General features: G+C 37.5%; 1 protein-coding gene across 5 annotated transcripts in view; it reads right to left on the bottom strand.

The window, feature by feature from the left end:
- Positions 1–5,705: 5,705 nt before the first annotated feature.
- LOC122222486 (melanoma inhibitory activity protein 2-like) overlaps positions 5,706–13,732 on the bottom strand; it is an 84,318-nt gene continuing 76,291 nt past the window's right edge. For all 5 annotated transcript variants that reach the window (XM_042943039.1, XM_042943042.1, XM_042943040.1 and 2 more), the window contains 4 exons: positions 13,469–13,591; positions 8,451–8,509; positions 7,350–7,584; positions 5,706–6,273 (listed from right to left, as the gene is read on the bottom strand). In XM_042943039.1, the coding sequence (XP_042798973.1) occupies positions 6,107–6,273; positions 7,350–7,584; positions 8,451–8,509; positions 13,469–13,591 (584 nt within the window). In that variant the 3' untranslated portion in view covers positions 5,706–6,106. The remainder of the gene's footprint in view (positions 6,274–7,349; positions 7,585–8,450; positions 8,510–13,468; positions 13,592–13,732) is intronic.

Genomic DNA, 13,732 nt, shown 5'->3' with positions numbered 1-13,732 from the left:
AAGATCTCCCAGGAAGAAACCAAACAAGAAAACTATCCTTTGTTGCACAGTAAGAGTTATGTATAAGCTAGCATCAGCCAACCAGTTCGTCTTCAAACTCAAGGCTAACCAAGTATATAAGGAGAAAAAGCCCAAGATAAATAAGAATTATTAACCCTAGAGAAAAGAAATAAATCAGAAAAACACTTTTAAGAAACCTCTAATTTACAACAGAGAAACTCAAAAGATTAGATCTTCACAAAAAGGACAGGATCTATGAAAAAAGTAGAAAATAGAATTTAAAATGTTCTCAAAGAGTAATGATTGCTGAAAACAAAAACTTTTATGTGAAAGATTGGAAAATATACTTGAGAAAATTTTCCGGGAAAAAAAAAGAGAGAGGGGGGTAGGGAAAGAGATGAAAAATTTGAGAGAAAAAGTAAAAAAGGAACTTACCAAAAAAAAAAAAAAAAAAATCATCCCAGGGCGCCTGGGTGGCTCAGTCAGTTAAGCAGCCGACTTCGGCTCAGGTTGTGATCTCAAGGTCCGTGAGTTCGAGCCCCGCGTCGGGCTCTATGCTGATGGCTCAGAGCCTGGAGCCTGCTTCCAATTCTGTGTCTCCCTCTCTCTCTGACCCTCCCCCGTTCATGCTCTGTCTCGGTCTCAAAAATAAATAAACGTTAAAAAAAAAAAAAAAAAAATCCCAGAGTTTTGGGACACACATCTTCATAGTTTAAGTGCCTAACACAATGTGGCAGCCAGGAGTACACCAGTCATATCCCGCCTTCAAGAGAGAAACTGCTGCAAGTACCGTCAGCTGCCGGCCTCTAGCTGCTGCACCTTCAGCATTCACACCAAGATCGGGTTCTCTCTAGGGGTGCTCCCACCCAGGAACAGAACATGCAAGGGTCCTAGAGCAGAGCCATTCCTTCCCAGTGAGGGACTCCTCTAACCAGGCAATCTTTGTCCTGGGGATTGCCATGGGCCCAGCTCGGGCTCTCCTGGAGCTGCACTAGAATCAGAGGCTCTTCCTACACACCCCTCCTTCCTTCCCTCCTCTCCTCTTCACAGATGTCAATCTGAATCACAATCTGAAAGGTTCTCTCCACCTAATTCTGCACTATCTCCCCTTAATCCTTCACAGGTGTTCTCCTTCAATAAATCTCTTCAATGTCTAATTCCATCTTGGAATCTGCTCAGAGGACCTGGACTAGCCAGAAATGAGTGAAAAAAGTCTCACATGTAGATGCAATCTGTGGTTTTTAGAACACCAAAGATAGGGGTGCCTGGGTGGCTCAGTCGGTTGAGTGTCCGACTTCGGCTCAGGTCATGATCTCGCAGTCTGTGAGCTCGAGCCCCACGCCGGGTTCTGTGCTGACAGCTCAGAGCCTGGAGCCTGCTTCGGATTCTGTGTCTCCCTCTCTCTCTCTCTGTCCCTCGCCCACTCATGCTGGGTCTCTCTCTGTCAAAAATAAACAACAACAAAAAAAACACCAAAGATAAAGAAAAAAACCTAAAAAGTTTTATAAGAAAAAATCAGGTTACCAACAAAGACAACAGAATCAAAAAAATTTTTAAGTTTATTTTTATTTATTTTGAGAGATAGAGGAGCAAGCAGGGAAGGGACACAGAGAGAGAGAGAGAGAGAGAGAGAAACAGAATCGCAAGCAAACTCTGTGCCGTCAGTACAGAGCCTGACACAGGCCTCAAACTCACAAACTGTGAGATCATAACCTGAGCTGAAAGCAAGAGTCGGACGCTTAACTGACTGAACCACCCAGGCATCCTCAGAATCAAATTTCCTTCAGACCTCTCGGCAGCAACAATGGATGTTAAAAAAAAGAACACTATACTGATATTAACTGGTACTAAAATGATGTTAAAAGAACAATGTATTCAAAATTCTGACTTAGAATTCTATACCGGTATAAACAACAAAAAAGGGAGTGGAGGGTTGAGATTTTAGGCATGAGGAAGATTCAGATTTCATATTCCCTATGTCCTTTTTAAGGAAATAACTTGAGAGTGAACTCTAGCAAAACACTTAAATTTAAAAAACAAAAACAAAAAACCCCAGCAAGATAGAGGCTCTATGAAACAGAGGAGTAATTCCAAGAAATCAGCAAAAAGGCAGGCTCTGTTCATAGGCCTAGAAATCAGCCTGGTTTGCAACAGGAGGACAAAGGACTCCAAGACTAAAATGTTTAAAAAGAAAACAGGGGCACCTGGGTGGCTTAGTTGGTTAGGGTAAGTGTCTGACTTCGGCTCAGGTCATGATCTCATGGTCCATGGGTTTGAGCCCTGAGTCAGGTTCTGTGCTGACAGCTCAGACCCTGGATCCTGCTTCAGATTCTGTGTCTCCCTCTCTCTCTCTGTCCTTCCTCTGCTCGTGTTCTGTCTGTCTGTCTCTCTCTCTCAAAAGTAAACATTTAAAAAAAATTTTTTAATAAAAAGTACAAATAGTAAAACACACAACAGAAAAGACATGAAGAATTTTTTAATTAACACATGATAATGGCAAATAATATGAGGGAGAGAAAAAAAGAAGGGAGAGAGAGGACTTGGCTCAAGTATAAAGTTAACCAAAATATGTCATTATTTTAGGCTATTATTGATAAACACAGGAAAAGAGAGTGGGGTAAGAAAAAAATCACTCATTGACCTTGATATTTAAGAATATTCTCTTAAGGGTGACCCAGAAATGATACTGGGATTCACAGAGAAGGAAATGTAAACTTAATACATAATTTGGCCTGATAGTGAACAATATTTAAATAATGATAATGATGTAAATGCTGTTTATTTTGAATTTTAGTTCAACTATGGACCAAGTATAGAAGATGGTTATGCTTGTAGGCATATTATTATTAGCAACCCTGAAAATATAATGTATAGCTAAAAGAAAATAGGATTTTGACCAGAGTTGGGGAAGTGGGGAGAGGAATAAAGGAAAAAACTATTAACAAAGGTTTAATTTAAAATTACAAAGGTAACAACAGACAACTTTAACTTGGATAAATATCAAAAATGAAGAGGAAAGGAGAATGGGAATAGCAAGAGTGTGTGGGAAGTCCTAATTTTTCATCTCAAGGAATCAATACATGAACTGATAAATGTAATAAATCAAGTTGATAAATCAAGGATCAGAGGCATAAGCATACCTTCTAAAATTCTAAAACCACCAGAATTAAATAGGAAAAAAGAATTAAAAGAGAGCCTAACTAGGAAATATAATTGGGAAAAAGAAATAAATGGTAGGGGCGCCTGGGTGGCGCAGTCAGTTAAGCGTCCGACTTCAGCCAGGTCACGATCTCGCGGTCCGTGAGTTCGAGCCCCGCGTCAGGCTCTGGGCTGATGGCTCGGAGCCTGGAGCCTGTTTCCGATTCTGTGTCTCCCTCTCTCTCTGCCCTCCCCCGTTCATGCTCTGTCTCTCTCTGTCCCAAAAATAAATAAAAAACGTTGAAAAAAAAAAAAAAAAAAAAAAAAAAAAGAAATAAATGGGAGAAAACTTGCTATTCATCCTAAAATACTATTATTTGATTTATCCCCATTTGGTTACAGTTCTTTAATTAAAAAATATTTTAAAGCTAAATATGTTCATTTACTCTGGAACCCCAAAGTATTCTAAACTACTCAGCCCATATCAAGTCTTTCTGTCTTCTACCGTGCTCTCAACTGTTCTCCTTGCCTCCTCTATGATTTTGCTTCTTCACTTTATTGCTGTTCTCTCTCATGTTTGATTTGCCCTCTCTTCTCTCTTCTCTTCTGTCTTAAGTCAAAATAGTTCTCCATCCTGGTGCAAACAAAAAAGTTCCACTTGAATGGAATGTTCTCCATCACTATTGTTTCTCTTTTTCCTTTGACTTTACAAATTTCCAAGTAGTCTAGAGACACCTGGGTGGCTCAGTCAGCTAAGCGTCTGACTTCGGCTCTCTGTATGATCTCACAGTTCGTGAGTTCAAGCCCTGTGTCTTAGCGCAGAGCCTGCTTCAGATTCTGTGTCTCCCTCTCTCTCTCTGCCACTCCCCTACTTGTGCTTTCTCTTTCAAAAATAATAAATAAGCATTAAAAAAAAGTAATCTATTTCCCCTAAAACCTGGCTTTTAAACACTAAGTGTAATGATAGTCTTATAGTCCTCAATCTTCATAATACTTTATCCAAACAATTCATTTCATGAAGCCTTTCTGTTTAGCCCTTTTTCCTAAGGCGAAGGTGAGAATGGAGAGGAAGTAGAAATACCTCACAAGAAGTGTTCCAGAGAACACCTGGGGAAATGCTGGCACGAAGGGTTCCAATACAAGTACAGATTGCTTTGTTCAAGAACATTTAATCTTTAGAAAACAGATGAACATAAGGGGAAAAAAGCAAAAATAATATAAAAACAGTATGGGACAAAACATAAGAGACTCTTACATATAGAGAACAGAGGGTTGCTGGAGGGATTGTGGGTGGGGGGATGGGTAAATGGGCAAGGGGCATTAAGGAAGATACTTGTCAGGATGAGCACTGGGTGTTATACGCAGGGGATGAATCACTGGATTCTACTCCTGAAATCATTATTGCACTATATGCAAACTAACTTGGATGTAAATTAAAAAAAAAAAAAAAGAATATTTAATCTTCTGTGTTTTGGCACTGAAGAAAACTTCCAAGTAAACAACTAAACTAAAATCAACCAGCTTCTAGGGGCGCCTGGGTGGCACAGTCGGTTAAGCGTCCGACTTCAGCCAGGTCACGATCTCGCGGTCCGTGAGTTCGAGCCCCGCGTCAGGCTCTGGGCTGATGGCTCGGAGCCTGGAGCCTGTTTCCGCTTCTGTGTCTCCCTCTCTCTCTGCCCCTCCCCCGTTCATGCTCTGTCTCTCTCTGTCCCAAAAATAAAAAATAAAAAAAAAACGTTGAAAAAAAAAAATTAAAAAAAAATAAAATAAAATCAACCAGCTTCTCAACGTAAGTGTTGTAATATTTATTAGCTATACTTATCTTTCCTTTCATAATCATATTAATGCGCACGAAGACTAATAATAGAATACAAACCTGAGTTAAGGAAACATTGAAAAGATATTAAACTGAGTCCCAATACAATATTCCTATAGTGAATTTCAACATTCCCCACTAAAAACAGTAAATATCTTACAAATTAAAAGAAAAGCAAGCCAGAAAGAAAACTGTACAGGATGCTACTGAGTGAACTGTGAACACCCAGTGAACTGAGTGAAGATCCAAATTCTAAAAACTTACCATTAAACAATATCCCACTTTTCTTTGAAATATAATCAACGTTGAGGCACCTGGGTGGCTCAGTTGGTTAAGCATCAGACGACAGTTCAGGCCATGATTTCACACTTCCCGGGTTCGAGCCCCACGTGGGGCTCTGCGCTGACAGCTCAGCCCCTGGAGCCTTTGGATTGGAGCTTTGGATTGTGTCTCCCTCTCTCTCTGTCCCTCCCCGGCTTGTGCGCGCTCTCTCGCTCTCAAAAATAAATAAAACTTTAAAATACATATATAATCAATGTTGACTTTTAAGTGTATTAACCTGTTGCTTTGGTCATTCATGTTCACTTCGAAGAAAGAGTGCACATTCTTGGTAAGATAATCAAATGGGCAAAACCCATATAAAGCACTAGTTTTGAGCCCCAAAGCTATTGGGAAAAGTGAAAAAACTAACTTAGGGAGTCATATTTAGGGAAAACTAGCTGATTTTATTATTATCAATACCAAACAAGTCTTTAAGTCAATTAAAATTTATTTAATTAAGCATAAAGTTACTTTCACATTTGTCTACAACCATAGTAAATACAGTTCTTGGCAAAAAGACACAGTCTTTGGAGTTTAAAACATCCCCAACTGCAAGATTACATATATAAAACTCCCATTATTGTTTATGTGATAGTGAATTCATTAATCAAATTAAAATAATTATACTATCTAGAATAAAATAAAAAGGAAATAATTTACTCATAAGATTCATATTTAAATCATCTTTATTTACAAAATACTATCCTGAGAATTAAAATTCCATTAAGCTTCAATTTGAGCAAAAGTATAATTACTTAAGTAACAGCAGTTACTTAAACTGAAAATGAGAGAGAAGTCAAAATTACTTTTGAAGAGAGATCAAAAATATTGTCAAGTTTCTTGTTGTGGTTCTGGATGTTCAGTAGTAGGCTCATTTGAAGGTGGAATCAACCCTGATGGGAACTCACTTCTACTTTCTGGATGTGGGGGTGGGGGGAAAAATCCAGCTCTTGGGGGAAGATAATGAGGAAAACCTCTCGGTGCATAGACATTTCTCACTGTTCAAAGAGATTGGTAAAAGACATTTTTTAACTTTAAGCACCTGTACCGCAGCCCTAATAAGTGATTAGCTTATAACTTACAGTACCTATATTTATATTCAAAAAGTGACACTAGAATAATTATTTGAGCTAACAAATGAATTTTTACAACACTGAGAAAAAAACATACTCTCTCTCTTCAACTGCGTAGGATTGAAGGGAATATCATTAATTTTAGACAGTTTTAATTTTATGAAAACCTAACATCTTAACATTTTTGAAAAGAACAGAAATGATTTCAAAATATATAAACATTACTTTTAAAAGTTTTTATGTAATGTAATTTTCACCAGACTTAAAATTCAGATCAGTAATTTCCAATTCTAATTGGATATTATCCTAAAACATTTAGTTATATCAAAGACTGTCTTGGAATTCCCCAAAATTCACTTTAATTCACCTTAACCTTTAAAATAGAGGAGAAATAAGGTGAGAAATAACCATATCAGGCACATAACAACCTTCTGCCTAGTGTTTGGTAACCATGTATTTATTCTACAGAAACCTATAGTTCTAAACGGCAATGTATAGATATAAAAGCAAAAAAATGATTCCTTTTTTCTTATATGTGACGCTATGAAAAAATTTCAATGAATTCAACAATTAGTCCAAACACGATAAACATATTTTAGGTTTTAAATAAGTAGGACTACATAGGAACTACTTATGAAAAAGACTTTTAAAAACACTTTAGCCAGTAATTTTAATGTTGAAATATATGTTGTAATTATTTTTACTAATTGATGCAGTAACCAGTTTCTATCAAATAAGATATAAATAATTTTGGTCTTAACGTAAGACTGCTACAAAAGACCAATGATTTTCCCAATTACTGAAACACAGAGTAATTCCCATATCATTAGGATGAATCAAGATGAAGCCTCATTACAGTCTACTAATAGTTGGCTACCTTCCCAATTTGAAGAATAACAGTATACTTGTGGTGAGAAAACTTAGTATATGAATAGGAAGTAGAATTATATCTTTGATTTACTCTATAAAACACATATTAAGTTCAAAGAAAAAAAACATACCTGCAAATGGAGGATGTGGTGGGCCAGGGAAATCCCTTGGTGGGAAAAAATCTCGGGGAGCTCCATACATGCTCCCTGGAGGAGGTGGAGGAAAAGGAGGACCTCTTCTCATGAAGGGGCCCCTTGTATCCATTGGAAACAATGGACCCCTGATTGGAGCAAGAGGTGGAGGAACAAAGCCAAGGCCAGTTGCTTCACTTTCGGCAGGGAGAGATGAATCAGGCACATTTAAATTCTATAACAAATTGACATACAGCAGTCACTAAAACAACAGCAAAATTTGCAGTAATGTTCCTGAAAACCTTAGGTTTAAAAGAAAGCACCTAGGCACCTCACCAGAAAGCAGTCTATAACAGTCTTAACAGTCCCCTGAGAAAGATTCAGTTTTCTACATCAGACTGATTTTTGCTATCACAAATATTAACTCAAAAGAAAACAGTTTTAACCAAAACAAAGTAATATTCTGGCTAAAGATAAAACAGAGAGGGTACCTGGAAGGCTCAGTCGGTTAAGCATCCAACTCTTGTTTGGGCTCAGGTCTTGATCTCACAATGTGAGATCAAGCCCCACAATGGGCTTGTGCTGACAATGTGGAGCCTGTTTGGTATTCTCTCTCTCCTGTCTCTCTGCCCTTCCCCCCATTCACACGCTCACTCTCTCAAAATAAATAAATAAATAAAACTTGAAAAAAAAGAAAAATAGTTGAAGAGTATCAAAATATACATTCTTTATCAAGCATATACTGAAAAAAAGAAAAGGTGTTTATATTTTCAACATAAAGTGACCAAAAGCAAAAATTGTAAACATAGTAACAAAAATATACTTTAAAACATTGAAATAAAAATCCAAGGGGGAAAAATCCAAATTCTCGTTTAACTTTAGTAAACTAAGATTCTAGTCTGTAAATTGTACATTTTCACCACAGAGTACAATCCAGAAAAGAAACAGCTATAATGCTATGCAGGAAGTATATATAGTTGTCAAAATGGGAGAAGTAGTTTTGTATCAACAACTATATTGCCAGCTAAATTTCTATTCTAGTAAACCAAGAGACTGGAAAGCTCCTGAATACATGGATAAAATTCCACTTTCAATACTTACACCAAGATCGTCTTTGCTATCATTTCTACTGGATTCCATTTCTGAAGACATTGGCCCATCTAAACATAAAAATTAAACCAATTAAAATACATAACTGTAGGGGGACCTGGGTGGCTCAGTCAGTTAGGCATCTTATTTCAGCTCAGGTCATGATCTCATGGTCTGTGAGTTCAAGCCCCGTGTCAGGCTCTGTGCTGACAGCTCACAGCCTGCTTCAGATTCTGTGTCTCCCTCTCTCTCTCTGCCCCTCCCCGCCTCATGTTCTGTCTCTCTCTGTCTCTGAAAAATGAATAAACCTTTAAAAAAAATTTTTTTAATACATAACTGATCACTCCATTCCTAGAATACCTCCAGATCACAAAGAATTGATATTTCCCCACTCCCCCTGTCAGTACCTAAACCAGCCTGATACCAGCATCCTGCATTAGGGCTACAAGAACAGCTTCAGGACACTGGAAATTTTGGCACATTCAAAGTGCTGCAAAGGCACATGGCAGAGATTTTTGTGGCTTGTTCCTAGGCAACCCTGCTGTAAGAGCATCATAAGGAGATTTCTGGAAGGTAGCATCCCTCTCCCTTCTTCCTCCTTTCCTTCCTTTCCTTTCTCCCTCCCTCTCTTCTTCCCTCCTTCCTTTCACTATTTCATTCTACCTTCCTAATTCCTCCATCAGGTAACACAGACTAGCATTTGAACTTAGCCATTATTTGAAATAAATGTTCCTGGACTTTGTTATCATCAAGAACTGCTCAGTCTATGAGAAGGTAAATTCAAACAACCCTCTTCTCTGACCACAACTACCTATCCTTGCCTAGCCTACTCATTTAGCTATTCTCACTACACCTGTTCTTGTCACTGAAGCTTCCAGTCCTTTGGTCTAACTCTTCAGTTTCCTCCTCTCCTCATTTTCTTCCCTAATTAACTGGACTTCAAAGTCCATCACTGCATCCAGTCATCAATGTCCTTACCCCACTGGCCATATTTTACATGTGCCTGACAATGTTCCAGCCCTAGATTAATCCAAGTCTCCGATTCCATTCTGCCTATACCTGAGCTATTTAGCACTTCTGAGGGTAAAATAAACCATAGATTTGTGTATAGATAGGCTCCACTCCAAGCTGATGGATTTCTAGCCACACTTTCAGCTGCTTAGTGATTAACTTTCTTTCTGTGTCTTCCACATCATGTTTCTCCTCAGCATTTTAAACCTCCATTCTCTTCAAACCTACTACACTAAGTCCCTTAGAAACTCCCTTAACTTTTTGTAATCAAACAAATAAAGGTATCAGCAACTATATTCCTATCATCTTTCCTCCTATTATCATGGAAAAGGATCCTTATAGATGATTTTTGACCCTGATTCTGTGCTCAGAATCCCACCCTTACAGCTTCCTCAGAGATCTTCCTCTCTGTTACCTCCCTCCTCCCTTTCAGCTAAACCCATTCTATTAGCAAGTCTCTCCCAACTACATGAGACAGAAAAATGAGACAGAAAAAGAAAATTCCCCTACAGCTATCCTTCTCTAATCAATAACTGTTCTATATATTGTTTGGAATGCCTCTCATTTTGTGCTGCTCACACTGCCATCTATTTACAACATCCACTACTCCACTGAAATTACTTTTGTGGAAAATTAAAAGACACTTTAGTCCTCATTTTATATTATTTCTCATCCTTGTTGACTACTCTCTCCCTCTTTAAATCTTCTCAGCCTTCAATTTTTGTAATGGTACCCTTCTTTCTCTCTATCTGTCCTTGTTAATCACTCTTCAATCTCTTTGGTGGGCTCCACTACCTTAAGATCCTTAACATCCTTAAATGGTGGTCTTCTCAGAGTTCTACCTCAGCCCTATTCTTTCATTCTCTTTTGAAAAATCCCATCCACTCCTACAGCTGTAATTTGATATATACTACTAATGATTTCCAGACATGTAATTCAGATCTAGATATTTCCCCTAGGACCGGAAAGCTTGAACTGCCTATTTGAATATTCATACAGGTGTATCACAGGTGTTGCTAATTTTTTAAGTTCAAAATGCAACTTATAATCTTTCTTGTCAAACTTGCTGCTGCTCCTTTTTCAATGAATGGCCCAGATGCCACAGCCAGGAACCTGGGCATCAGCCAAGACTCCTCGTCTCCCCCACAATCCCACATGCTTTCAATCCTAAATCCTCCTAATTCTATTTTCTCTAGGTCTGTTCACATCTATCTCTCCCCTCTGCTAAAACACCACCCTCACCCATGTAGATTCCTGTCACAGTCTCCTAAAAAGCTACCCTGCCTCCAATCTTGACTGCTCCCTCCAATCCATTCACATAATACAACGACAGTAATTTCTCTAAAATACAGATCTGATGATATTGTCATTTTTAAATCCTTTAATATGGTCCATTACCCTATGAATATGGTCCAAATTTTGACCAGCTTTGCAAGGCCATAAGAACTCTATGCACTGCTTAACCTTCTTACTACTTGTTTCAGTATTCCCTGACTCACACTCCATGTGGCAGCCATAATTTATTAGGATGTCTTAACTCTTCATAGCATCTTTAAAGATGCTATTCTCTTCTCCTAGAACATGATTGCCATTATTTTGATCCAACTAATTCTGGACCTTTAATTCTCAGCTTAAATGTACTCCAGGAAAATTCTAACTATCCCACACTCGAAACACCAATACCTCATCTTGGTAAGTGCCCCATATGGTCCCATAGCATTTTGTATTCATTACTTTGTTACTCTGTAGTGTAACTCCATATAGGTCTTTACTAGACCTCAAGTTATAAGGAATGCTGAGCTCTATTCACCACTGAAATACAGCAACTACCATAACACCTGTCAAATGGTAAGCTTTCTATAGACATTTAGTGCATCAAAAGTTAGATCCACTACCATCTCATTTCAATAATGGATAGGGATCAAGACCATGGCTCTGGACACAGACAAGCTTGAGTTCAAGTCTTGCCTCTGATACTTCCTACCTGAGCACCATTTTGAGACTTGATTTGTTCATCTATAAAATGAGACAATAGCGTCTACTTCATAGGTTCATTGTGAAGATTAAATAATTCACTTTCATTCAACAAATGTTTATGAGCACTAGTGCTAGTCAGATTTTAATATGTTTCAATCAGAACTCTCATCATTCTTCTCCATGTGACATATACTGACAAACCAATAATAATATTTATTATTATATATTTATAGAACTTTTACAAAAGTTTATACAGAACTTTTCTATTTACAAAGTACTTCAACACATATTAATTCACTTAACCTCATAAGACTTTGTCAAGTGATTAATATCTCAGTTTTATAACCATTATTCATCAATGACTTGAGCTCTTTTCTTTGTTTTTACTTATGCTGTTCATCATTACTGACACAGATCCCCACCTCTCAACCAACTTTTCAAATTCCCTCAAAAGCAGCTCAAATGCTACCTCCTTCATGGAGTTTTCCTTGATCCTTCAACTACATGAGAGTTCTCTCAGTGAACACAGCATATTTTCTAATGGAACATACTATTCTGATCAGCATTAAAGATAAAGATTTCTTTCTCCGCATTTAATTACTAGCTTCTTACAAGCAGAAACTACATCTTATTATAATTACATTATCTGCCACATCATGTAGGGCACCTTCTAAATAGTAGTCACTTAAAAATTATCTGATTAATGGGATATTATTCAATAACAACAAAAAAAGGACATGTAAAAAATCTTAAATAGCATTAGTTTAAAAATAAATATTTAATCACATAATACTTTCACTCCATTAAGCTTGAATTAATGGGGGAAAACAATCTCAAAATCCAAAGAGTTAGAAAGAATTTATTTCATTATAACTAATAAGAGAAACTCCAGGCCATACATCTGCTTCTTTGCTTATTATTCAAAAGATTGATTTTCTACAATAAATAAAATTCCGTTTGCTGAGGAAACCTTCTACCAATAAATTTATTTTAACTTTCTATTTACTTTTCATTTTTTTAATGTTAAACAGTTCTGACTGATACACTGGATATATATATTTCCCGACTTCAGTGGTTTGCTGTGAGGTGGTTTAAGAAAAGAGTGCCTGGGGAGACTGAGTGGCTCACGTGGTTGAGTGACCAACTTTGGCTCAGGTCATGATCTCACAGTTCATGGGTTCGAGCCCTGAGTCAGGCTCTATGCTGACAGCTCAGAGCCTGGAGCCTGCTTTGGATTCTGTATCTCTTTCTCTCTCTGCCCCTCCCATGCTTGTGTTCTCTCAAAAATAAATAAATTTTTTTTTTTTAATTTTTTTTAAAAAGAGTGCCTGACAAACAGTAGGTTACTCAGTAAATGTTAGTTAAATCTATCTAAGTAAGAAATGACTAAATAAGGTAACTGGTTAAACCAGCAACAGAGCATGCATCCAAATTATTTTTCTGGTGGATTTTCACATATCCATTTACACTAGCTTACCCTCCCTGATTACAAAACAGGATACATGTAAGTGGACTGGAAAAATTTTTATAATTAATCATGGAATAGAGTAAAATTTGCCATCAGAGGTACATATAGTAGACCCATTACAATAGTGCCCAAACCAAACATTAACATATATGCAGATGCCATGGGTACAAACAATATATCAAGAAACATAAAACTAGAAAGTTTTCAGGAAAGATTTTGGCATTTAGAGCTATTGGAGGTAGGGGCACCTGGGTGGCTAAGTCCATTGAGTGTCCGACTTCAGCTCAGGTCATGATCTCATGGTTCATGAGTTTGAGCCCCCATGTCGGCCTCTCTGCTGAAAGCTCAGAGCCTGGAGCCTGCTTCAGATTCTCTGTCTTCCTCTCTCTCTGACCCTTCCCCACTCGTTCTCTCTCTCTCTCTCTCTCTCTCAAAAATAAATAAACATTAAAAAATTTTTTTTTTTAAAAAGAGCTATTAGAGGTAGCAGTTACTAGTCCTTTTTTCAGCTCCCAATTCTTTAGTGTGCCATCATTATTAAAAAACACATACACATACACAAAGCATTTCTTACCCAATTTATCCAAAGATGGCATATTAAAACTTCTGAGTTCTGCTGGTCCAGACAGTCTACCAGAATTAGAATAAAATCTGTCTTGCCTTTGTGGAGGAAGAGATGGATCAGGATATGGTTGGCCTAGAAAATAAGTTTTTAAAATATTTTCATCAATATAAAAATAAATCAAGTTTACTTACGTTTAATATATTGAATATAGACATTTCTCTTGCTTCCTAAAAATTGACCTATATTCTTGGTAGACAATAGTAAGTAATTTTA

The sequence above is a fragment of the Panthera leo genome, chromosome B3 (genome assembly GCF_018350215.1).
Source record: "Panthera leo isolate Ple1 chromosome B3, P.leo_Ple1_pat1.1, whole genome shotgun sequence".
In the NCBI taxonomy this organism is placed as follows: Eukaryota; Metazoa; Chordata; class Mammalia; order Carnivora; family Felidae; genus Panthera; species Panthera leo.
The sequence above is the reverse complement of the archived record's forward strand: the minus strand, read 5'-3'. Positions and strand labels throughout refer to the sequence as shown.